Source organism: Macaca fascicularis, chromosome 19 (assembly GCF_037993035.2).
Source record: "Macaca fascicularis isolate 582-1 chromosome 19, T2T-MFA8v1.1".
NCBI classification, from domain to species: domain Eukaryota; kingdom Metazoa; phylum Chordata; class Mammalia; order Primates; family Cercopithecidae; genus Macaca; species Macaca fascicularis.
The window spans coordinates 52,923,083-52,948,269 of NC_088393.1; the positions used below are offsets into that span (position 1 = coordinate 52,923,083).

The following is a 25,187-nucleotide window of genomic DNA, read 5'->3' on the forward strand; positions in this document are numbered from 1 at the left end:
GATGGGGTGAGACATGAAGGGGAATGAAGAAGGAGGCTAAGAGCTTGAGATAATCAGTGAACTAGGCGTTAAGAGAGTTAAAGACAAAAAGTGACCAAAGATACAAAATAAGAATTGAGAGAGTAATGAGCAAAAACCTATCAATCAAAAAATGTTGAGTAATGGAATGGGGAGGGGTCCAGGGCATGCTGTTTACTGAATATGAATAATTGCAACAGCAGTATGATGAACGGAACAAAGATAAAAAACAGCAATTGGCCAGGTGCAGTGGCTTATGCCTGTAATTCCACACTTTGGGAGACTGAGGCGGGAAGATCGATTGAGTCCAGGAGTTAAGAGACCAGTCTGGGAAACACAGTGAGACCCCGCCTCTACAAAAGTTAGCTGGGCGTGATGGCACGCACCTGTGGTCTCAGCTACTCTGGAGGCTGAGGTGGGAGGATCGACTGAGGCCAGAAGTTCAAGGCTGCAGTGAGCTATGATGGCGCCACTGCACTCCAGCCTGGGCGACGGAGTCCAACCCTGTGTCTAAAAAAATAAAAATTAAAAAAGCAGTATCGAAACTATGAGAGGCTCAAGTTTAAAGGATAAATGGCAAGCAAAAATAGATCAAAGGCAAAATCATGAATAACGTTGTAATAGGAGCCCAAGGCATGACGGGTAATAAACCTGAATGAAGGAGCCAGAGGCAGAGTGATGAATAATGAAAAAATAGGGACGGGGGCAAGGGAGGTAAAGGACAGGACTTCATGGATCCAAAACATGATGGCTAATTAGAGAAGGGCCGGAAGAACGACGAAAGTGAGCAAGCTGCTGGAACTAAAAGTAGTCCGGGCAATGAAGCTCAAATGAATGGGGCAGAGGCACGATGGGTAATGGGAGAGGAATGAATGGGCCAAAGATAGAAGCCGCAGTGACGCGAGGAACAAGAGGCATGATGGGTAACGAAAGGGGTGGGTCTAAGAGGTGATGAGGGCATTGTGGGTAACGAGGAGCAGCGCAGGGTTCTCAGAACAGATTACAATTCTCCCGAGGCACTCTGGGAAGGGCCAGCACTTCCGGTTTTAGGTCAGCTACTCCGGACCAGAGGTGGGGTGCGTGCCCCGCTGCCGCGGTGCCTGGTGGGACGCGAGGCCTGACCTTGCTGCCTAGCCGCCTCTGCCGCGCAACCCACCTTTACCTGTCCTTCGACCCTGGAACGTTAGCCAATGAGAGTACCAAGCTGATACGCCACCAAGGTCGGCCCCCGTACACATTGGAGCCAATCAAAATGCTGCAAGGGTCAAAGCAGACCAATTATCACAGCAACTTCGCCGCGGGGCGGAATCAAAAGAGGGCCTCCTCCAGGTGATAGGCGGGGCGATGCCTCAGCGGGCGTGGCAAAATGCGCAGCACACACCAATGGCGGGCTAGCACCGGAACCCGCGGCGACGCGAGCCAATAGGCGTAAGCGCGGCGAGCCAATGAGAAGGGCGGGAGGTGCGCCGTGACATGCCTGCGAGTGAGAACCAATACAAAAGGACAGTTAGGAAAAGTGGGCGGGACTTTATTCACAAGTCCAATGGGAAGACCGAGTCTTGACGCTGGTGGGCGGGCCTCAGGGCACACTAAACCAATGGGCTAGGCGGGGCGGGGAGACGGTGGTGGCGGCGGCGGCAGCGGGTTCGGTTGCGCGTGGCGCACGGGGTGGGAGCAGAGCCCAGGCCGGGAGCAGGCGCCGCCGCCAGTGAGAACCGGGGCCCGGAGTCGGGTGGGGATTTGCTGGGGCTGAGTCTCGGGCGCACGGGCCCTGACCTCCGCCCTCTGACCTCTCCCCTCGCAGGCGACCATGGGGAATGTGTTGGCCGCCAGCTCGCCGCCCGCAGGGCCGCCACCGCCGCCTGCGCCGGCCCTCGTGGGGCTGCCGCCACCTCCGCCCTCGCCGCCGGGCTTCACGCTGCCACCGCTGGGAGGCGGCCTGGGCGCCGGCACCAGTACGAGTCGAGGTTCGGAACGGACCCCCGGGGCTGCAACCGCCAGCGCCGCAGGGGCCGCCGAGGATGGGGCCTGCGGCTGCCTGCCCAACCCGGGCACATTCGAGGAGTGCCACCGGAAGTGCAAGGGTGAGGGGCGACGGGCCCCCTCGGGGCTGCGATGGCCCGGATCTCGGGGGAAAGGGGAGGACACTGGGGACTTTGGGATTTGGCGCGCACCATTGGAATTATTCAACAGCACTAGGAGGTGACGTTGGGATCGAATGGTGGAACGTTGGACTTGGGGCTTAGAATGATGGAATCAAATGGTGGAAACGGGGTGGAATGTCATAGCAGTAGAGAAAAGCCTTAGGGACCTCAGGAGCCCCGGGATCAGCCAAGCCAGACTTCTCTTGTTATCGGGAACGCAACTGAGGCCCAAGGTCACGGTGTCAGCAAGGTTCCGTGGGGGTGGAACCCAAAGCCTCCGGATCCCAGCCTGGAGCAATCAGAGTAGTAATAGTGGTACAGGTTTATGAAGTTCTGTTTTGGTGTTCACTATATGTTAACTCATTAGATCCTTGGGCCAATTCTGTATGGTGAGGGTCCCATCTTAGAGATGATGAGTTTGACCTAAAGTTGCTCAGCTTGGTGGCAGTGAGATTTGAGCAGGCAAAGGCCCTGGCCCTGTCTAACTAGGCTGCACTGCCTCTTTACAGGTGGAAGCCTTTGTGAGATGTTCTGCTATGGGTCTCTGGAGAGAGCTGGGGACAGCAGGGAAGGAAGAGATGAGAGTTGGTATGGGGTTGGGGTGGAGTGTGACAGCGTTTCTCTTCTCCAGAGCTGTTTCCCATTCAGATGGAGGGTGTCAAGCTCACAGTCAACAAAGGGTTGAGTAACCATTTCCAGGTGAGCCTTCCTGGTGTCCTTACCCACCAGAGATCGTCCCCACCATCCCCCTCCCTGCATCCGCACACTCGCCCCCTTACTCCTCCCTCAAGAACTGGGCTCCCTGATACTTGAAAAGACTCGGAGATACAGTGCCAGACTACTCAGTTTGGGGACCTAGAATCCAGAGGTACTGTCTCCCATAGCAGCTAGGCTGGAGTCAAGGAACAGGTATGTGGGCCTGTTGGCAGCACCTCCTTTCTCCGAGTCTCTTAGTCAGGCTGTGCCTCCCAGTCTTCATCCCCTGCCCAGCCCAGAGACCTTCTCGTTACCCTCTTCATTGGGCAAGCCCATCTGTCCAGCATCCTCACAGCCCTCGCTCTCCTCCCAGGTGAACCACACAGTAGCCCTCAGCACAATCGGGGAGTCCAACTACCACTTCGGGGTCACGTATGTGGGGACAAAGCAGCTGAGTCCCACAGAGGTGAGCTTCCTTTCTCATCCATTCTTTGTATCTTTCGAATAACAAATTTGTGGCCAAATGCCAAGCTAAGACTGGCATCATCAGGAAAAGGTCACAGCTGCCGAGAGCTTGGAGATGGGGACTGCATCTCTCCGAGATGTAGTGGAACACGAGTAATTCCTTCGTCCAGCAAACATCCGCCGAACCCCTGCTCTCTGCCTGCCTGGCTCCATGCTGAGCAATGCTGGGGGTGTGACCACAGCCTCTCTCTTGCTAGACAGCGATGACCCAGGGTGGAAAGAGCTGAGCTGTAGATCATGCAGAACTTTGAATGCCAAACTAGGCTTTGGACTTTCTCTAGGGGCTTGTGAAGAGTCATGGCATGGTTTGGTCAAGGGAAAGACGTGGTCCACAGGTTCCCGCTGTAGAAATCTTTCTTTAGAAGCATTTCTGGGGCAGCCGTGTAGGGGCTAGTTATTAGGAAGGCCAAAACTGGAGGCCTGGACAGGGTGTGGGGGTCTGAATGAGGTCTCTGCTTCTATCGTTTCCCTTCAGTAAATGAGTTTATTCTGCAAACCTTCATTGCACAACATATTCTGTGCCCAGCCCTGTGTTGGCACACATGACTGAAAGCCATGGGACTCACCAGTGGGGCAGAAGACAGACCTGTTCCCAGAGAGTAACAAGCCAGGATGGGCAGGGCTGACATGGGGGAACCCAAAAGTAGGGGAGCCTAACTCAACCTAGGTGGTCAGAGAGGACTTCATGGAGGAGGGGACCCCCATCTGAGGCTTTCTGACCCCAGGCTTCTCACCCTGGCCCACCTCACTTGCTTCCACAGTGTGCGACCTCTGACCCCTGCCCTTCTGTCTGCCTCACAGGCGTTCCCTGTACTGGTGGGTGACATGGACAACAGCGGCAGCCTCAACGCTCAGGTCATTCACCAGCTGGGCCCCGGCCTCAGATCCAAGATGGCCATCCAGGTGAGTGGGGCACGGAGGCTGCTGCTCCCCTCGGCCACCGTGAGCAAGGAGCAGCCCTCACACCCCCTCCTCCCCACAGACCCAGCAGTCGAAGTTTGTGAACTGGCAGGTGGACGGGGAGTATCGGGGCTCTGACTTCACAGCAGCCGTCACCCTGGGGAACCCAGACGTCCTCGTGGGTTCAGGTAAGAGGTGGAGGGCTTGGAGAGTGGTCACAAAACTGCAGTTCTGGCTTTCGCAGCAAATCCACCCTTTCTGTGAACCTCCTTTTCTGCCATTGGAGAAGTGGTTGAGCAGGAGTGATTTTGAAACATCAGGCAATATACTGTAGTGGGTGAGACAGTTCAGAGCCAGCGCAGTCTTTTTTTTTTTTTTTTTTTTTTTTTTTGAGATGGAGTCTTGCTTTGTCACCCAGGTTGGATTGCAGTGGCACGATCTTGGCTCACTGCAACCTCTATCTCCTGGGTTCATGCAATTCTCCTGCCTCAGCCTCCCGAGTAGCTAGGATTACAGGCATGCGCCGCCACGCCTAGCTAATTTTTATATTTTTAGTAGAGACAGGATTTCACCATATTGGTCAGGCTGGTCTTGAACTCCTGACCTCAAGTCAGGATCCACCCACCTCAACCTCCCAAAGTGCTGGGATTACAGGCGTGAGCCACCACACCCGGCCAGTCAGCGTAGTCTTAACTGAGATTTTCTTGTGTATTAAAAAAATTTTTGGCCAGGCACGGTGGCTCAAGCCTGTAATCCCAGCACTTTGGGAGGCCGAGACGGGCGGATCACGAGGTGAGGAGATCGAGACCATCCTGGCTAACACGGTGAAACCCCGTCTCTACTAAAAATACAAAAAACTAGCCAGGCGAGGTGGCGGGCGCCTGTAGTCCCAGCTACTCGGGAGGCTGAGGCAGGAGAATGGCATAAACCCAGGAGGCAGAGCTTGCAGTGAGCTGAGATTCGGCCACTGCGCTCCAGCCTGGGTGACAGAGCAAGACTCTGTCTCAAAAAAAAAAAAAAAAATTTTAAGATGGAGTCTTGATGTATTGGCCAGGCTGGTCTTGGAACTCCTGGCTTCAAGCAGTCCTCCCACCTTGACCTCCCAAAGTGCTGGGATTGCAGGTGTGAGCCACCTCGCCTGGCCAGGGAAAGAGCTTTTCAGCCTGCAGCAAGTGCAGTCAGGACTCGTGAAAGGAACCTCAAGGAGGATGGTCACCTGATTCCATAAGGCTTTACAGCTCCTTGGCCTTTGCTCTGAGTGAGTCTGAGGCTTTCGGAAACCAAGGCATAGCTTCTCACAGGACCCTGAAGCTGGCGTAGAGAGCAGACTCCAAAGGGTACCGCTGGGAGGGAGTGGACGGGGAGGGAGGTTGGATTCTGGATGTTGTTTGAAGGCAGAGCTGCCAGGATTTGCGGAGAGACTGGATGGAGGCGATGACTCCATAGTTTTTGGCTGGAACTGGAAGGATGGAGTTTCTGATTGCCAGCTTTGTGTCTTTGCACACCCATCCGCTGTGTCGTGGAGAGCAGGCTCTTGGGCGCTGAGTCCTGAGTGTATGACTCGTGCAGGCAGGGAGGGGAGCTAGGGTTGGCCTCGGACCCCTGGGAGTGCCTAGGGACAGTCACCACTTCTCCCTGCAGGAGCCCAGGGAGACTCAGAGAAGTGTTCACATTTGAGCTGCCAGAGGAGAAGGGGCTACTCCAGCTGGGGGACAGGAGCAAGAAGATTGCAGGCAGGGAGCAGTAGGAACAGGGATGAGGGAAGGGAAGGGCCATGGTAGAAAACCCAGGAGACAGGGAAGCTGGAGATGCAGCAGGTACAGAGAGGCTTCCGAGGTGAGGCCGATCTGTAGGCCCCATGAGGAAGAAACCTTTCCTGTCCCAGCTCCCCTGGTGACATCACCCCATCTTCTCATACACTACAGCTGAACCACATGAGCCTTTTTTTTTTTTTTGAGACGGAGTCTTGCTGTGTTGCCCAGGCTGGAGCGCAGTGTTGCAATCTCCCGCTTACCGCAACCTCCGCCTGCCTGGTTCAAGTGATTCTCCTGCCTCAGGCTCCCTAGTAGCTTGGACTACAGGCATGCGCCACCATGCCTGGCTAATTTTTGTGTTTTTAGTAGAGACAGGTTTTTGCCATGTTGGCCAGGCTGATCTCAAACTCCTGACCTCAAGTGAGCCACCCGCCTGGGCCTCCCGAAGTGCTGGGATTACAGGCGTGAGCCACCTTGCCCGGCCAACCGTGCAAGCTTTTCTGACGGTTCCTGAAAGCACCGAGTTGGTTCTACTCCAAGGCCGATGCATGCTCTGGTCCTGCTGCATGGAATTCTTCCCTCTGGTCTTGACGCAGCTGGGAAGGTTTGCGGGTGCACGTCGCCCTGTGAGCAGGCCTGCAGTGCTGAACGCGGTAGCTGTCTTTGCACTGCATCACCTCTTCCTGGCCCCTAGTCCTGGTCGCACTTCCTTCTGGAACGGTCCCGCTCACTGTCTCCAGTCGCCCACACAACAGTGTCAGCTGTTGGGGTTCCTGGACTTGCCTGTCTTCTCCACTGTCTGCTCAATGCCAGGAACCATGCTGGGAACAGTGTGAGGGCTCAGGAAATACTGAAGAAAGGAGCGTGCATGGACATCCCACTTCTGCCTTTCCCTAAGCCTGTTGTGTGCGTCCTCTCCCTCGCTCAGGCTGGGCACTGGGGCAGAGCTAGCTGGGAGGAAAGCCCTCTCTGCTAGGTAGAGGCCACCATCGTCCCCATCTTGCAAGGCCAAGAGGAGGTTCTCCACTAAGGGCACATGGCCAGTGGGATTCCAGTGTCCCAGCTCTTCACGGTGCCTGTAACCCCGTTCCCTGTGCCTCCTTGCCAGCCTGGTCCTTTCATGCTCCCCAGCACTGGCCTCCTGGAGCCCAGGGCCACCAGTGACGCTTTGGTCTCTAGTTCTTTCGAGTGCCTCTTCCCCCAGACACCAGTGAGAACAGTGCCTGCCGTGTGCCCTGTCAGGGCTGGGCTCTTGAGTGTCTTGCCACCAACTTGACCCAGGGCGTCTCCACCTCTAGGCGACTCTGTGACCTCCGGCAAGTGGTTCCAGCCCCTCTGGGTCTCAGTCTCCTCATCTGTCACTTGGACACAATAGGAGCAACTACCTCCCAGTGAAGGAGGCCGTGAGAGGGCCCGACTTCTCGGCCTCAGCAGTGGGCCATATGCACAGTCAGCGCTTGCTCCACGCTGGCATCTCCATGGCGCCGGAGCCCACAGGCACCCCCATTTCACAGATAAGGAAAGCGAGGCCCAGGGGTGAAATCGGTTGCCCAGGGTGACACGGCCGGAAAGCAGAGGAGCTGGGATTTGAATGGAAGCCTAATTCAGGAGCCTGTAAGCCTCCCCAGCCCCTCCCCATGGCGACAGCTCCTTTTCTGCTTCACTCTGAGCACCTCATGTGTGCCCAGCCCTGGGCTGGGACACAGAAGTGACCGAGACAGCCCATTCCTGCCCTCATGGGGGTCCCAGGTCAGGCACAGTGGCTCACACCTGTAATCCCAGCACTTTGGGCGGCTGAGGTGGATAGATCGCTGGAGGTCAGGAGTTCAAGATCAGTCTGGGCAACATAGCAATACCCCATCTCTACAAAAAATTAGAAGTTAGGCATAGTGGTACATGCCTGTAGTCTCAGCCACTAGGGAGGCTGAGCTGGGAGGGCACACGCCTGTAGTCCCAGCTACTTGGGAGCCTGGGAAGGGGAAGTGGTTCTATTCTGAAGCTGGGGCCAAGCCATCCAAGGCCTTGCAGCTGGGCTGAGGAACGCATATCTTCTCAGGGCACAAGGGAGCCATGGCAGGTTCTGAGCAGGGGTTCAAAGGGTCAAGTTTGTGCTTTAACATGACCCCTCTGTTTGCTGTTTATGAGGTCACTTGAAGTTGGGGCAGGAGACTAGAGATGAGGCTGTGGGTAGAGAAACTGGGTGGGTGGCCCAGGAGATGGGAAAGGATGGTTAGAAAGATACTTGAGGGCCTCATGGCCTCAGTTCCAACAGTTCCTGGAGCTCAGAGGCCAGAGATCCTAAGTCACTCACTCTAGATGGCTGCTTTTCCCTCTGTGGGCCTCAGTCTCCCCCTTGATTGAATGAGGGCATGACACTGACCAGAGTGGTAATGGTAGTGATTGTTTTTTCTTCCCCTGCCCTTGCTCGCATACCCCTGCCCCGAGACGTAGTCTCTGTTGCCTAGGCTAGAGTGCAGTGGCACAGTCTCAGCTCACCGCAACCTCCACCTTCTGGGTTCAGGCGATTCTCCTGCCTCAGCCTCCCAAGTAACTGGGATTACAGGCACGCACCGCCACGCCCGGCTAATTTTTGTGTATTTGCGTTGTGGCACATACCTGTAATCCCAGCGACTCGGGAGGCTGAGGCAGGAGAATTGCTTGAACCCAGGAGGCAGAGATTGCAGTGAGCTGAGATGGCACCATTGCACTCCAGCCTGGGCAACAAGAGCAAAACGCCATCTCAAAAAAAAAAAAAAAAAGAGAGAGAGAGGGAGAGATGGGGGTCTCACCATGTTGCCCCATCTGGTCTCAGACTCCTGGGATCAAATGACCCTCCTGCCTCAGCCTCCCAAAGTGCTAGGATGGCAGGCGTGAGCTACTGTGCCCCGCCCGTGGGATGGTGATTTAACAACCAGTGGTGGGTTCAGGGATTCATTTGCTTCATCTCCTCTGGGAAGGAGAGTCACACAGTCACTTGCCCAAGCCCATGGGGATCAGCTCCAGCCCACTTCTGATCTCAGCCTCCCCAGAAGATGCCACCAGGACACTGGCCATGAACTCATGGCCTCCCTCACACCCACTAGGCTCATCTTGGGGGGTGCCACCTAACACTCAGCCCCTCTGAGAGCTTCACCCAGCCATGCCTGCAGGTATGAAAGGCCCCTATTCCTGCAGCTCCAGAGAGCTGGCTCCGGGCTAGCAGGCCAGCCTGCTCCCCCTCGGGGGCCCCAAGTCTGCCACTCTGGTCATCTTGGTCTGGGAAGCATCTTCACACCTGACTTGCTGTGTGCTGTCTCAGCTTCTCTGTGTGCCCTCAGTCTCGTGGCCCCCAACCTCCCTTCCCTTCTCCACGTGTCTTCCTCTCCAGGGCCGCAACCTAGAGATTGCTCGAACGTGGTGGATTTCTCAACTGTGAATCTTCAGTCCCTCTTCTCCCTTCATTTCCGTCTCTGCAGACGTGTCGTTTCCTTTTTTTTTTTTTCCTGTCTTTTTGAGATGGAGTCTTGCAGTGTCTCCCAGGCTGGAGTGCAGTGGCACAATCTCAGCTCACTGCAACTTCCACCTCCTGGGTTCAAGCGATTCTCCTGCCTCAGCCTCCTAAGTAGCTGGGACTACAGGTGCCCGCCACCACACCCAGCTAATTTTTTGTATTTTTAGTAGAGACAGGGTTTCACCATGTTGGCCAGGCTGGTCTCGAACCTCCGACTTCAGGCGATCCGCCCACCTCAGCCTCCCAAAGTGCTGGGATTACAGGTGTGAGCCACTGTGCCCAGCCTCTTTTTTTCTTTAAAAATTTTTTAAACTTTTTATTTTTTTTATTTTTTTTATTTTATTTTATTTTATTTTGAGACAGAGTCTCGCCTGTCGCCCGGGCTGGAGTGCGGTGGCCGGATCTCAGCTCACTGCAAGCTCCACCTCCCGGGTTTATGCCATTCTCCTGCCTCAGCCTCCCGAGTAGCTGGGACTACAGGCGCCCGCCACCTCGCCCGGCTAGCTTTTTGTATTTTTTTAGTAGAGACGGGGTTTCACCGTGTTAGCCAGGATGGTCTCGAACTCCTGACCTCGTGATCCGCCCGTCTCCGCCTCCCAAAGTGCTGGGATTACAGGCTTGAGCCACCACGCCCGGCAATTTTTTATTTTTTAAGACAGGATCTCTGTTGCCCAGTTTGGAGTGCAGTGGCATGATCATAGTTCAGTGTAACCTTGACCTTCTGAGGTCAAGCGATCCTCCCGCCTCAGCCTCCCAAGTAGCTGGGATTACAGGCCCGTGCCACCACGCCAGGCTTGTTTTCTTTCCCTGTCCCTCCCTCTCTGTTTCCCACTCTCTTCCTCCCCAATTCTTTTGCCCCTATAAAACCACATTTGTGGCGTGTACCCTGCTAGGCTCGAAAGAAACCAGAGTGAATCTATCTCCATCCTGAGGCTTGAGAAGGCAGCCCAGAGGTGGCAGTTCTCTTGTTCAGCAAGCACTCCCTACGGTGGAGGGACAGAGGAACGGAGACTTGGATCTCAGCGTAGCGAGTCCAAGCCACAGCTGAGCGATCGATTCCTCACGACCCCAAGAGGCAGTTAGGTTCACAGAGAGATGATGCCAGCGTCCGCAGTCACCACCCAGCCTGTGGCAGGGCTGGGATTCGAACCCAGGCTGTGCGTTCTTACTCACACTCTACTCAACGGCCTATCAGCAGCAGAGTGGCTCAGAGCCTGGGTTTGGGAGGTGTGGAGGCTTGGATTCTGCCCCTGACACATTTCGTGAGCATGAGTGAGTGACTTACCCTGTAAGCTTCTGTAAGTGGTGGTGACCACCTCTAAGTGGGGGTGGATAAATGCTGACCACATGGGCTTGTGTTGACCAGATGAGGTCCTTCAGGTAATGCAGTCATAGCAGGGCCTGGGACGCTGAGCTCAGCGGTGGGAACCCCTGGGTGATGGGTTAGGAAAAAGGAACCTGTGAGGGAGGCCTGAGAGCAAGCCCAAGCCTCCAGCAGGGGTGAACCTAGAGGGCTTCCTGGAGGTGGAGTCTGGCCTGGCACCCAGGGTGGGTGGAAACTGCTCGTCATTTTGTCCACAGGAATCCTCGTAGCCCACTACCTCCAGAGCATCACACCTTGCCTGGCCCTGGGCGGAGAGCTGGTCTACCACCGGCGGCCTGGGGAGGAGGGCACCGTCATGTCTCTAGCTGGGAAATACACATGTGAGCTTGGGGCCTGGACTCCTGGGTCTGAGGGTGGAGGGGCCAGGCCCCTGGACTTCTCCTGGGTCTGAGGGAGGACGGGCTGGAGCCCTGGACACTTAGGTCTGAGGGAGGAGGCCTGGGTTCCCAGATGCCCAAATCCCCTTGGTAATGAGCCCTCACCTCCACCCCACTCTCTTGACAGTGAACAACTGGTTGGCAACGGTAACGTTGGGCCAGGCGGGCATGCACGCAACATACTACCACAAAGCCAGTGACCAGGTGAGTGGGTGCAGGGACTAGCTGGTGCTGCCAGGGGCTGCCGGGCCTGGAAGTCCAGGCGGGGCCACTCACTAACTCTCGTGTGTTGCTCCGGCCCCTCCAGCTGCAGGTAGGCGTGGAGTTTGAGGCCAGCACAAGGATGCAGGACACCAGTGTCTCCTTCGGGTACCAGCTGGACCTGCCCAAGGCCAACCTCCTCTTCAAAGGTAAAGGTCTCGGTTTCCCTATGCGGGAAACAGGCAAGAGGTGACTCAACTCTGGGTGTGTGGGCCACCACAGGTGCTGGAGGATGGTGTGCTGCGACCCTGTGGGCCTGCACATTACCAGGGAACGAACACTTGTTAAAAAGTAGGTGGGGCCGGGTGCGGAGGCTCACACCTGTAATCCCAGCACTTTTGGAGGCCAAGGCGGGCGGATCACAAGGTCAGGAGATTGAGACCATCCTGGCTAACACAGTGAAACCCCGTCTCTACTAAAAATAACAAAAAAAAAAGTTAGCCGGGCGTGGTGGTGGGCATCTGTGGTCCCAGACGCAGAGGCTGAGGCCAGGAGAATAGCAAGAACCCAGGAGGCGGAGGTTGCAGTGAGCTGAGATCACGCCACTGCACTCCAGCCTGGGCGACAGAGCCAGACTCTGTCTCAAAAAAAAAAATTAGCCGGGCACGGTGGCGGGTGCTTGTAGTCCCAACTACTCAGGAGGCTGAGGTGGGAGAATGGCATGAACCCAGGAGGCAGAGCTTGCAGTGAGCCGAGATGGCGCTACCGCACTCTGGGCAACAGAGCAAGACTCTGTCTCAAAAAAAAAAAAAAAAAAAAGTAGGTGGACGACCCTCTACTATGTTTTATGCTTGGGAAAAAAAGTGGCTGGAGTGGCCAGACATGGTGGCTCACGCCTGTAATCTCAGCATTTTGGGAGGTCAAGCCAGGTAGAATACTTGAGGCCAGGAGTTGGAGACCAGCCTGGCCAACATAGTGAAACCCCCCTCTCTACTAAAAGTACAAAGATTAGGTAGTGTGCTGCAGCTGTAGTCCCAGCTATTCGGGAGGCTGAGGCACAAGAATCTCTTGAATCTGGGAGGCGGAGGTTGCAGAGAGAAAAGATTGCACCACTGCACTCCAGCCTGGGCGACAGAGCGAGACCCAAAAAAAATAAAATGAAATGAAAAAATAAAAAGATAAAATAATAATAATAATAAAATGAAATAAATGTTTAAAAAAATTTTGGTGGAGCGTCTGATGAGTGTTTGGACCGAGCTGGAGCTTTGCCCATCCCCTCTTATTTTTCTGCACTTGACCCTCTTATTTTTGAGACTGATCTCCCTCTGTCACCCAAGCTAGAGTGTAGCAGTGCAATTGCAGCTCGCTGCAGCCGCCACCTCCCGGGCTCAAGCAGTCTTCCCACCTCAGTCTCCTGAGTAGCTAGGAACACAGGTGCATGCCACCAGGCCCGGCTAATTTTTTTGAATTTTTTGGGAAAGACGAGGTTTCACCATGTTGCCCAGGCTAGTCTCAAACTCCTGGACTCAAGCCTTGGCCTCCCAAAGTGCTGGGATTATAGGTGTGAGTCACCACACCCAGCCAGGGTAGAAGGCACTTTGGAAGCATCCAGCCTTGCCCCATTCATCTTACATTAGTGGAAATGGAAGCTTCCAGAGGTTTCAAGGTCACAGCCAAATCCAGAACCTCATCTCAGGCTCACTGGCCATAGTCCCAATGTCCAGGCTTAAGTCTTCTTGGGTATCTGTGACTCACAGACTTTTGGGTGTTTGAGCCTCCTGCTGAGCACTGCTGGGTACACAGCGGTGACCAGCCCTGTCTTCACGGAACTCAGTGGGAGGAACAGATCCATCCCCAGAGTGGGCAGGACTAGGTTGGGGGAAGCCAGGGGTCTGGAGGGCTTTTCAGAGGGCAGGGGTCACTGAGCGGAGAGCAGAGGAGGAGTGAGCCATTTGCTGCAGCGTGAAGTTGTTGGGGGTGTGATGGGGTTTCTGGGTGGCAGGAGCCCTCTGGTTGGAGGTCTGGAAGCTGTCAGCATGTGACTGGTATCTAGGGTGGCCAGGAACTCTGCATGGATATGGTGGGAAGCTGGCATGCCTCTCACCTCAGCTCTTCCCTGCAGGCTCTGTGGACAGCAACTGGATCGTGGGTGCCACGCTGGAGAAGAAGCTCCCACCCCTGCCCCTGACACTGGCCCTCGGGGCCTTCCTGAATCACCGCAAGAACAAGTTCCAGTGTGGCTTTGGCCTCACCATCGGCTGAGCCCTCCTGGCCCCCGCCTTCCACGCCCTTCCAATTCCACCTCCACCTCCACCTCCCCCTGCCACAGAGGGGAGACCTGAGCCCCCCTCCCTTCCCTCCCCCCTTGGGGGTCGGGGGGGACATCGGAAAGGAGGGACCCCGCCACCCCAGCAGCTGAGGAGGGGATTCTGGAACCGAATGGCGCTTCGGGATTCTGAGTACTAGGGGCAGCGTGCCCAGTGGGCCTGGGGTCCCGGGAAGGATTCCGGAATTGAGGGGCACGCAGGATTCTGAGCACCAGGGGCAGAGGCGGCCAGACAACCTCAGGGAGGAGTGTCCTGGCGTCCCCATCCTCCAAAGGGCCTGGGCCCGCCCCGAGGGGGCAGCGAGAGGAGCTTCCCCATCCCCTGTCAGTCCACCCTGCCCTGTCCACTTTCCCATCTACTCCTCGGTATAAATCATGTTTATAAGTTATGGAAGAACCGGGACATTTTACAGAAAAAAACAAAAAACAACAAAAAATATATGTGGGAAAAAAAAAAGATGGGAGGCCTCCGTTTTCTCAAGTGTGCCTGGCCTGTTTGGAGCATTTCATCCAGAGTCCGGCCGCCCTGACCTTCCCCCGGCCGCCTGCAGGGGGCGCCAGAGGGCCGGAGCACGGAAAGCAGCGGAGCCGCACCACTGCCTGGCTTGACGCTGCATTGAGTCCGGCTCAGAGGGGCGCAGCGTGGCCCGGGATCGCGGTCTCCCCATCCGGAACATCTTCCCTGCTGGGGGACACCTCGGGCCTTCTGTCGTCCGAGGGTAGGGTCTCAAGGTCACTCGCCCCAGCTTGACCTGGCCGGAGTGGCTATAGAAGACTTTGTCCCTGCAAACTGCAGCAGCAGAGATGACACACTCTGAGTGCAGACATGGGGGGGCAGGGAGCTGGGAGAAGGTTCAAGCTACTGGAACAGCTTCAGAACAACTAGGGTACTAGGAACTGCTGTGTCGGGAAGAAGGGGCTCAAGGACTTGCAGGCATGAGAGGAGGGGCCTAGGCCAGACTAGGCTCCTTGTGCAGCCATGGGGGTTGGGTCACCTATGTCTGAGGATGTGGTGCTGTCTGGATTTTGCCAACCTAGGGCTGGTGTCAGCTGACACCCAACACCACCAGCACCACTCCCGAGCCTCCGGGAACTGAAACCCTGTCTACCCCCAGGGTCTAGGGAGGGAGGCTGCTGAGTAGAGCTGACCCCAAGTTACCCACAGAAGCTACCTCAGCCACCCCCTGCCAGCCAAAGCAAACAGGCCCGGCCTGGCACTGGGGGTTCCTTACCGGGACCAGGAGTCCAGCCTCCCCTGACTCGCAGAATCCTCTGATCCCACCCACTCCAGTTCTCGATGTGTGACTTTGCCATTCATCTCGCTGCTGAACCGCGGGTTTCTCCTCTGAAACATCTGGGATTTATAACAGGGCTGTTAGGAAAGGGACAGCATCTGAGCGCTCACTGCGGCCTGTCCATTGCTAGCCCTAACAGGACCACTGTGCCAAGGCTGTCCTCCGTGCTCCATACACGTTAGCTTGTCACCAAACATATCCGTGTCACTGCTTTCCCAGTCTGATGAGCAAAGGAACCCGATGCTCAGAGAGGACAAGTCATTTGCCCAAGGTCACACAGCTGGCAACTGGCAGAGTCAGGATTCAAGCCCTGGCAGTTTGACTCCAGAATCCTAACCTTAACCCAGAAGCACAGCTTCAAGACCCTGGAAACCACAATGCCTGTGGCAGCCAGGGGGAGGTGCTGGAATCTCATTTTACACGTGGGGAGGGGTGGGTCCCCTGTGCTCAAGGTCACAACCAAAGAGGAAGCTATGATTAAAACCCAGGTCCCACTCGCAAAGCCTAGACTTTTAGCAGATGCACCACACTGTTCCCACCCCCCTCCCATCCCACTTCTGTCCAGTCGCCTAGCCCCACTTTCTTTTCTTTTTTCTTTTTCTTTTTTTGTTTTTCTTTTTAGAAAGCATCACTCTTGCTCAGGCTGGAGTGCAGTGGCGAGACTTCGGCTCACTGTAACTTCCACCTCCTGGGTTCAAGTGATTCTCCTGCCTCAGCCTCCCAAGTAGCTAGGATTACATGCGCCCGCCACCACGCCTGGCTAATTTTTGTATTTTTAGTAGTGATGGGGTTTCACCATGTTGGCCAGGCTGGTCTCAAACTCCTGACCTTAAGTGTTCCGCCCACCGTGGCCTCCCAAAGTGCTGGGATTACAGGCGTGAGCTACCGCGCCCAGCCCCTCCCATCCCACTTCTGTCCAGCCCCCTATCCCTACTTTCTTTCTGGGATCTAGGAGTCCAGATCCCCAGCCCCCTCTCCAGATTGCATTCATCCAGGCACAGGAAAGGACAGGGTCAGGGAAGGAGGACTCTGGGCGGCAGCCTGCACATTCCCCTTCCACGCTTGGCCCCCAGAATGGAGGAGGGTGTCTGGATTACTGGGCGAGGTGTCCTCACTTCCTGGGGACTGTGGGGGGTGGTCAAAAGGCCTCTATGCCCCACCTCCTCCCTCTGCCCTGCTGTGCCTGGGGCAGGGGGAGAACAGCCCACCTCGTGACTGGGGGCTGGCCCAGCCCGCCCTATCCCTGGAGGAGGGGGCGGGACAGGGGGAGCCCTATAATTGGACAAGTCTGGGATCCTTGAGTCCTACTCAGCCCCAGCGGAGGTGAAGGACGTCCTTCCCCAGGAGCCGGTGAGAAGCGCAGTCGGGGGCACGGGGATGAGCTCAGGCGCCTCTAGAAAGATGTAGCTGGGACCTCGGGAAGCCCTGGCCTCCAGGTAGTCTCAGGAGAGCTACTCGAGGTCGGGCTTGGGGATAGGAGGAGCGGGGGTGAGGCCAGCAGCAGGGGACTGGACCTGGTAAGGGCTGGGCAGCAGAGACGACCCGACCCGCTAGAAGGTGGGGTGGGCAGAGCATGTGGACTAGGAGCTAAGCCACAGCAGGACCCCCACGAGTTGTCACTGTCATTTATCGAGCACCTACTGGGTGTCCCCAGTGTCCTCAGATCTCCATAACAGGGAAGCCAGGGGCAGCGACACGGTAGCTAGCCGTCGATTGGAGAACTTTAAAATGAGGACTGAATTAGCTCATAAATGGAAAACGGCGCTTAAATGTGAGGTTAGAGCTTAGAATGTGAAGGGAGAATGAGGAATGCGAGACTGGGACTGAGATGGAACCGGCGGTGGGGAGGGGGAGGGGGTGTGGAATTTGAACCCCGGGAGAGAAAGATGGAATTTTGACTATGGAGGCCGACCTGGGGATGGGGAAATAAGAGAAGACCAGGAGGGAGTTAAATAGGGAATGGGTTGGGGGCGGCTTGGTAACTGTTTGTGCTAGGATTAGGCTGTTGCAGATAATGGAACTAGGCTTGGAAGGCTAACCTGGGGTGGGGCCGGGTTGGGGTCGGGCTGGGAGTGGGAGGAGTCCTCACTGGCGGTTGATTGACTGTTTCTCCCTCCCCAGACTGGCCAATCACAGGCAGGAAGATGAAGGTTCTGTGGGCTGCGTTGCTGGTCACATTCCTGGCAGGTATGGGGGCGGGGCTTGCTCGGTTTCCCTGCTCCTCCCCCTCTCATCCTCACCTCAACCTCCTGGCCCCATTCAGGCAGACCTCGGGCCCCCTCTTCTTCTGCTGGTCTGTCTTCCCCTTGAGGGGAAAGCCCAGGTCTGAGGCTTCTATGCTGCTTTCTGGCTCAGAACAGCGATTTGACGCTCTGTGAGCCTCGGTTTCCTGCCCCCGCTTTTTTTTTTTTTTTTTTTTGAGCCAGAGTCTCACTCTGTCGCCCCGGCTGGAGTGCAGTGGCACAATCTCAGCTCACTGCAAGCTCCGCCTCCCGGGTTCACGCTATTCTCCCGCCTCAGCCTCCCGAGTAGCTGGGACTACAGGCGCCCGCCACCATGCCCGGCTAATTTTTTGTACTTTGAGTAGAGAAGGGGTTTCACTGTATTATCCAGGATGGTCTCTATCTCCTGACCTCGTGATCTGCCCGCCTTGGCCTCCCAAAGTGCTGGAATTACAGGCGTGAGCCACCGCGCCCGGCCTCCCCATCCTTAATATAGGAGTTAGAAGTTTTTGTTTGTTTTTGTTTTGTTTTGAGATGAAGTCCCTCTGTCGCCCAGGCTGGAGTGCGGTGGCTCCCAGGCTGGAGTTCAGTGGCAGGATCTCAGCTCACTGCAAGCTCCCCCTCCCAGGTTCATGCCATTCTCCTGCCTCAGCCTCCGGAGTAGCTGGGACTACAGGAACATGCCACCACACCTGACTAACTTTTTTTGTATTTTTAGTAGAGACGGGGTTTCACCATGTTGGCCAGGCTGGTCTGGAACTCCTGACCTCAGGTGATCTGCCTGCTTCAACCTCCCAAAGTGCTGGGATTACAGGCGTGGGCCACCGCGCCCAGCTGGGAGTTAAGAGGCTTCTAATGCATTGCTTTAGAATACCAGACACGGGACAGCTGTGATCTTTATTCTCCATCACCCCACACAGCCCTGCCTGGGACACACAAGGACACTCAATACATGCTTTTCCGCTAGGCACGGTGGCTCACCCCTGTAATCCCAGCATTTTGGGAGGCCAAGGTGGGAGGATCACTTGAGCCCAGGAGTTCAACACCAGACTCGGCAACATAGTGAGACTCTGTCTCTACTAAAAATACAAAAATTAGCCAGGCCTGGTGCCACACACCTGTGGTCCCAGCTACTCAGGAGGCTGAGGCAGGAGGATTGCTTGAGCCCAGAAGGTCAAGGTTGCAGTGAACCACGTTCAGGCCACTGCAATCCAGCCTGGGTGACAGAGCAAGACCCTGTCTGTAAATAAATAACGCTTTTCAAGTGATTAAACAGACTCCCCCCTCACCCTGCCCACCATGGCTCCAAAGCAGCATTTGTGGAGCACCTTCTGTGTGCCCCTAGGTACTAGGTGCCTGGACGGGGTCAGAAGGAACCTGAACCACCTTCAACTTGTTCCACACAGGATGCCAGGCCAAGGTGGAGCAACCGGTGGAGCCAGAGACGGAACCCGAGCTTCGCCAGCAGGCTGAGGGGCAGAGCGGCCAGCCCTGGGAGCTGGCACTGGGTCGCTTTTGGGATTACCTGCGCTGGGTGCAGACACTGTCTGAGCAGGTGCAGGAGGAGCTGCTCAGCCCCCAGGTCACCCAGGAACTGACGTGAGTGTCCCCATCCCGGCCCTTGACCCTTCTGGTGGGCGGCTATACCTCCCCAGGTCCAGGTTTCATTCTGCCCCTGCCACTAAGTCTTGGGAGTCCTGGGTCTCTGCTGGTTCTAGCTTCCTCTTCCCATTTCTGACTCCTGGCTTTAGCTCTCTGGAATTCTCTCTCTCAGTTCTGTTTCTCCCTCTTCCCTTCTGACTCAGCCTCTCACACTCGTCCTGGCTCTGTCTCTGTCCTTCACTAGCTCTTTTATATAGAGACAGAGAGATGGGGTCTCACTGTGTTGCCCAGGCTGGTCTTGAACTTCTGGGCTCAAGCGATCCTCCCACCTCGCCTCCCAAAGTGCTGGGAATAGAGACATGAGCCACCTTGCCCGGCCTCCTAGCTCTTTCTTCGTCTCTGCCTCTGCTCTCTGCGTCTGTCTTTGTCTCCTCTCTGCCTCTGTCCCCTTCCTTCTCTCTTGGTTCACTGCCCTTCTGTCTCTCCCTGTTCTCCTTAGGAGACTCTCCTCTCTTCCTTCTCGGGTCTCTCTGGCTGATCCCCATCTCACCCACACCTATCCCAGCCCTTCTCGCCTCCCCCTGTGCGCACACCCTCCTGCTCTTTCGGCTGCAGGACGCTGATGGACGAGACCATGAAGGAGTTGAAGGCCTACAAATCGGAACTGGAGGAACAGCTGAGCCCGGTGGCGGAGGAGACGCGGGCACGGCTGTCCAAGGAGCTGCAGGCGGCGCAGGCCCGGCTGGGTGCCGACATGGAGGACGTGCGCAGCCGCCTGGTGCAGTACCGCAGCGAGGTGCAGGCCATGCTGGGCCAGAGTACCGAGGAGCTGCGGGCGCGCCTCGCCTCCCACCTGCGCAAGCTGCGCAAGCGGCTCCTCCGCGATGCTGATGACCTGCAGAAGCGCCTGGCAGTGTATCAGGCCGGGGCCCGCGAGGGCGCCGAGCGCGGGGTCAGCGCCATCCGCGAGCGCCTGGGACCCCTGGTGGAGCAGGGCCGCGTGCGGGCCGCCACTGTGGGCTCCCTGGCCAGCCAGCCGCTTCAGGAGCGGGCCCAGGCCTTGGGTGAGCGGCTTCGCGCACGGATGGAGGAGATGGGCAGCCGGACCCGCGACCGCCTGGACGAGGTGAAGGAGCAGGTGGCGGAGGTGCGCGCCAAGCTGGAGGAACAGGCCCAGCAGATAAGCCTGCAGGCCGAGGCCTTCCAGGCCCGCCTCAAGAGCTGGTTCGAGCCCCTGGTGGAAGATATGCAGCGCCAGTGGGCTGGGCTGGTGGAGAAGGTGCAGGCTGCCGTGGGCGCCAGCACCGCCCCTGTGCCCAGCGACAATCACTGAACGCCCAGGCCTACAGCCATGCGACCCGACTCCACCCCATGCCTCCTCTCTCCGCTCAGCCTGCAGCGGGAGACCCTGTCCCCGCCCCAGCCGTCCTCCAGGGGTGGGCCCTAGTTTAATAAAGATTCGCCAAGTTTCACCGCATCTGCTGGCCTCCCTGTGTGATTTCCTCTAAGCCCCAGCCTCAGTTTCTCTTTCTGCCCGCACACTGGCCACACAGTTCTCAGCCCCCTCCTCTCTGTCTGTGTTTGCGTGTCTGTATCTTTCTCTCTGCCTTTTTTTTTTTTTTTTTTTAAGATGGAGTCTGGCTCTGTCACCCAGGCTGGAGTGCAGTGGCGTGATCTTGGCTCACTGCAACCTCTGCCTCTTGGGTTCAAGCGATTCTCCTGCCTCAATAGCTAGGATTACAGGCTCATGCCACCACATCCAGCTAATTTTTGTATTTTTAGTAGAGACAAGCTTTCACCATGTTGGCCAGGCTGGTCTCAAACTCCTGACTAAGTGACCCACCCACCGGCCTCCCAAAGGGCTGAGATTACAGGCCTGAGCCACTGTGCCTGGCCTCTGCCCCTCTTTCTTTTTTGGGGGGGACAAGGTCTCACTCTGTCACCCGCCATCACAGCTCACTGTAGCCTCCACCTCCTGGACTCAAGTGATAAGTGATCCTCCCACCTCAGCCTCTCCAGTAGCTGAGACTACAGGCGCACACCACCAGGATTAATTTTGGGGGTGTGTGTGTGTGTGTGTTTGTGGAGATGGGGTCTGGCTTTGTTGCCCAGGCTGATGTGGAACTCCTGGGCTCAAGCGATACTCCCATTGTGGCCTCCTGAGTAGCTGAGACTACTGGCTAGCACCATTACACCCCGCTTTTTATTATTATTATTATTTATAGAGACAAGGTCTATGTTGCCCAGGCTGGTCTCAAACTCCTGGACTCAATCGATCCTCCCCCACTGGCCTCCCAAAGTGCTAGGATTCCAGGCGTGAGGCACCGTGCCCGGCCTGCCCAACCTAATACCTGTTCCTCAGAGTTGCAACTCCAAAAGACCTGAGATTGGTGCCTTTATTATGAAGCCGTTTTTCTTTTTTTCTGCTGTCATTGTTCTCCCTCCTCTCCTCTGGTCTTATCTGATATCTGCCTCCTTCCCACCCCTCACCCAGCCCCGCCCCTCTGTCTCCCTGTTCTCCTTAGGAGACTCTGGCTTCCTGTTTTCCTCCACCTCTATCTTTTATCTCTTCCTCCTACGGTTTCTCTCTCCCTGGCCTGCTTGTTTCTACCCCCAACTCCCTTCATCTGGGTTTCTCGCTCCAACGCTCGGTTTGGTTTGAGCCCTCTTCTTCTCCAGTTCCCTCTGAGCTAGCTGTCCCTTCACCCGCTGTGAACTGGGCTTCCCTGCCCAACCCTCATTCTCTTTTTTTTTTTTTTTTTTTTTTTTTTGAGACAGAGTCTCGCTCTGTTGCCCAGCCTGCAATGCAGTGGTGTGATCTTGGTTCACCGCAACCTCCACTTGCCGGATTGAAGAGATCCTCCTGCCTCAGCCTCCAGAGTAGCTGGGATTTTGGTAGAGACGAAGCTTCACCACGTTGGCCAGGCAGGTCTCGAACTCCTGACCTCAAGTAATCTGCCTGCCTCACCCTCCCAAAGTGCTGAGGTTACAGGCATGAACCACCTCACCCGGACCATCCCTCATTCTCTATCCTTTCCTCCAGTTGTGATGTCCACCCCTTGTGTTTCCCAACAAGCCTACTGGGTACTGAGTCCAGGCTGGGAAGAGAAGGGAGCGGCTCCTTTGTCGAAGTCTGCACCAGGCCCATGCTGAGATGAGAGCTGGCGCTCAGAGAGGGGAAGCTTGGATGGAAGCCTAGGAGCCGCCGGCACTCTCCTCCCCTCCCACCCCCTCAGTTCTCAGAGACGGGGAGGAGGGTTCCCACCAACGGGGGACAGGCCAGGACTTGAGCTTGTATCTCCTGGGCCAGCTGCAATGTCTGCATGTCCCTCTGCCCGCCTTGGCTCCTACACGTCCTGAACTCGGTGCTTTCCCTGGCGCTGCTCTGATCACCCACGAGGAGGCAGCTCCCCTCCCCTAGAGATGACTCACCAGGGCTGAGTGAGGAGGGAAAGGGTCAGTGTGCTCACAGGCAGGGGTCCTGGTCCACTGAGCCTGCTGCTGATTCACTATGTGTCCAGGGACTGGAGCAGCAGCCTCTCAGAGCCTCGGTTTCCCCAGATGTCAATGAGGGGATCAGCGTCAGTCACATCTGCCACCTGAAGAATCGAACCTTGAGTTCTCACCCGTAAGAATTTTTTTTTTTTTTTTTTTTTGAGACAGTGCCTTGCTCAGTCGGCCATGCTGGAGTGCAGTAGCACGATCATAGATCACTGCAGCCTCCAACTCAAGTGACCCTCCTGCCTCAACCTCCTGAGTAGCTGGGGCTACAGGCACCCACCACCATACCTGGCTAATTTTTTCTTTTTTGAGGCGGAGTCTCACTCTGTCGCCCAGGCTGGAGTGCAGTGGCACCATCTCGACTGACCACAACCTCCAACACCCAGGTTCAAGAAATTCTCCTGCCTCAGCCTCCCAAGTAGCTGGAATTACAGGCGCACACCACCACACGAGGCTAATTTTTGTATTTTTAGTAGAGACGGGCTTTCACCATGTTGGTCGGGTTGATCTCCAACTCCTGACCTCAGGTGATCCACCCGCCTCGGCCTCCCAAAGCGCTGGAATTACAGGCGTGAGCCACCACGCCCAGCTATATTTTAACATTTTTTGTAGAGATGGGGTCTTACTATGTTGCCCAGGCTGGTCTCAAACTCCTGGGCTCAAGCAGATACTCCTGCCTCAGCTTTCCAAAGTGGTCGGATTACAGGTGTGAGCCACCACGACCAGCCGACCTATGAAGACGTCTAAGCAGACAGGGTGCCCTATCTCACTACATCCCCAGTCAGATCCAGAGGTGATGCAAGGATGGGAAGGAGGTTCCAGAACAAAGGCTGGCAGGGAGTCGTATGGGACAGGAGCTGATCCAGCAACAATCCAGAGAGATATCCTGGAGCCTGGGAAGGAGAAAGACAAAGAGCCCCTTTTTTTTTATTTTTTATGTTTTTGAGACAGAGTCTCACTCTGTCACCCAAGCTAGAGTGCAGTGGCACAATCTCGGCTCACTGGGACCTCCACCTCATGGTTCAAGCGACTCTCCTGCCTCAGCCTCCTGAGTAGCTGGGACCACAGGTGCACACCACCATCCCTGAATAACTTTTGAATTTTTGGTAGAGACGGAGTTTCACCATGCTGGCCAGGTGGGTCTCCAACTCCTGACCTCAAGTGTTCCGCCCACCTCGGCCTCCCAAAGTTCTGGGATTACAGGCATGAACCACTGCAACCAGCCAGTAGCCCCCATCTTTGCCCCTCGCTGAGCCCTACTGGATGTTCTTGGTTGGGCGACAGTTTCCCCATCTATAAAACAGAAACTCCTAGAGCAGAGGAGAGGATGAGGCTGGAAAACAGGAGCCCTGTTGTTCCATTCTTGTGGGGTCAGGGAAGCAGACATCTGGGTGGATGTTTGGGGAATGTTGGGCTCAGTTGGGGAAGTAGGGGGGCCTCTGGGGCTGACAGGGACTGGAAGCTCTGAACTGGCCAGAGGGATGTTGCAATCCTGCCAGGGTCTTGTCTATGCTGTCCCTTTCACAACCATCCCCCTACCGCCAGGCTGACACGTGGTTGTGGGGGCACAAGGCCAGCCAACCTAGAGTCTGAGGCTGGGCCGAGGACACCCTCCCCACCAGCTGCCAGGGTCACTGGCGGTCAAAGGCAGCTGGTGGGGAAGGAATTGGACTCCAGCCTTGGGGGACGGATGTGGTGATGGGGGGAAGCAGGCTTGGTGCCAGGAGGGGCCTTGGAGGGTGAATAAGAGCAGATGGAGTGTTGTGGGGAGGTAGTCAGGCAAAGGGGGTGAGTCCTGGTGGAAGGGAGGAAGGGGCATACACTCAGAACTTTTCAGCTGAGGGTTTTAACTTTTTGAGATAGGGTCTCACTCTGTCCCACCAGGCTGGAGTGCAGTGGCGCAATCATATCTCACTGCAGCCTCGAACTCCTGGGCTCAAGCAATCTTCCTACCTCAGCCTCTTGAGTAGCTGGGACTACAGGCATGCGCCACCACACCCGGCTAATTTTTGAATTTGTTTGTAGAGATGAGGTTTCCCTATATTGCCCAGGCTGGTCTCGAACTCCTGGGCTCAAGCGATCCTCCCTCAGCTTCCCAAAGCGCTGGAATTACAGGCATGAGCCACCACACCTGGCTAATGCAAGTGAGGTTTTTACAGTGTCGTCCAGCTAAGGTGACCCCCTCACAAAAAAAGGGACACTGAGAACCATCAACTTAAGAGCCCAGAGAGTATCAGGGTGGTCTGAGGTGCTTCAAGGGCTGGTCTGAAAGAAATTGGAGGTGGCACGCAGGGTAGGAGTGCGGGGCCAACTGAGACCCCAGCAACATAAAGGAAAAGTTGTTGGGGCTGAGGAGGCTTGCTAAGAGAGGGGAAGTGGGGGAAAGAGGTGGTCTAGGGACATGGTGTGAATGAGGGGCGGATGAGATCACAGGGTTATTACTAGAAGGCCCCTGAGGAAAGATGTCCACAGGGACAGGACGAGGCTGTCCTCTGAGTGGGGAAAGGGACTGTAGTAGTCTGAGGACCCCCCAGAGTCAGGAAGATTGGGAGATGAGAATGCTGAACCGTAAGGGGCTCTGGGGCTAAGGGAAGTGCCCGGGACCCCACCTGACCCCAACGCCCACGGGCCAGGGACAGAGGAGAAAAACGTGGGTGGACACAGGGAGGCAGGCTCAGGAGGAGGGAGATCAACATCAACCTGCCCCGCCCCCTCCCCAGCCTGATAAAGGTCCTGCGGGCCGGGACCTCCC

The 25,187-nt window shown here is 56.2% G+C and overlaps 2 protein-coding genes across 2 annotated transcripts; both read left to right on the forward strand.

Moving 5' to 3' along the window:
- The first annotated feature begins 1,666 nt into the window (after window positions 1-1,666).
- Window positions 1,667-14,155, forward strand: TOMM40 (translocase of outer mitochondrial membrane 40). Its single transcript, XM_005589552.5, has 10 exons — window positions 1,667-1,726; window positions 1,823-2,102; window positions 2,794-2,861; window positions 3,232-3,324; window positions 4,185-4,286; window positions 4,366-4,471; window positions 11,109-11,231; window positions 11,416-11,492; window positions 11,596-11,698; window positions 13,612-14,155. The coding sequence occupies exons 2-10, from the start codon at window positions 1,829-1,831 to the stop codon at window positions 13,749-13,751; spliced, it is 1,086 nt and encodes a 361-aa protein (XP_005589609.1). The 5' UTR covers window positions 1,667-1,726; window positions 1,823-1,828; the 3' UTR covers window positions 13,752-14,155.
- A 2,259-nt stretch (window positions 14,156-16,414) lies between these two features.
- Window positions 16,415-20,411, forward strand: APOE (apolipoprotein E). Its single transcript, XM_074023874.1, has 4 exons — window positions 16,415-16,460; window positions 17,232-17,297; window positions 18,739-18,931; window positions 19,550-20,411. The coding sequence occupies exons 2-4, from the start codon at window positions 17,255-17,257 to the stop codon at window positions 20,265-20,267; spliced, it is 954 nt and encodes a 317-aa protein (XP_073879975.1). The 5' UTR covers window positions 16,415-16,460; window positions 17,232-17,254; the 3' UTR covers window positions 20,268-20,411.
- Window positions 20,412-25,187: the final 4,776 nt, after the last annotated feature.

Bases quoted from the DNA above. Each gene is read 5' to 3' on its own strand.
- TOMM40 (XM_005589552.5), top strand. From the start codon at position 1,829: ATGGGGAATGTGTTGGCCGCCAGCTCGCCGCCCGCAGGGCCGCCACCG. The intron at 11,493-11,595 runs GTGAGTGGGTGC...CGGCCCCTCCAG, and splicing joins ACCACAAAGCCAGTGACCAG to CTGCAGGTAGGCGTGGAGTT. The intron at 11,699-13,611 runs GTAAAGGTCTCG...TCTTCCCTGCAG, and splicing joins GGCCAACCTCCTCTTCAAAG to GCTCTGTGGACAGCAACTGG.
- APOE (XM_074023874.1), top strand. From the start codon at position 17,255: ATGAAGGTTCTGTGGGCTGCGTTGCTGGTCACATTCCTGGCAG. The intron at 17,298-18,738 runs GTATGGGGGCGG...TGTTCCACACAG, and splicing joins GCTGGTCACATTCCTGGCAG to GATGCCAGGCCAAGGTGGAG. The intron at 18,932-19,549 runs GTGAGTGTCCCC...TTTCGGCTGCAG, and splicing joins CAGGTCACCCAGGAACTGAC to GACGCTGATGGACGAGACCA.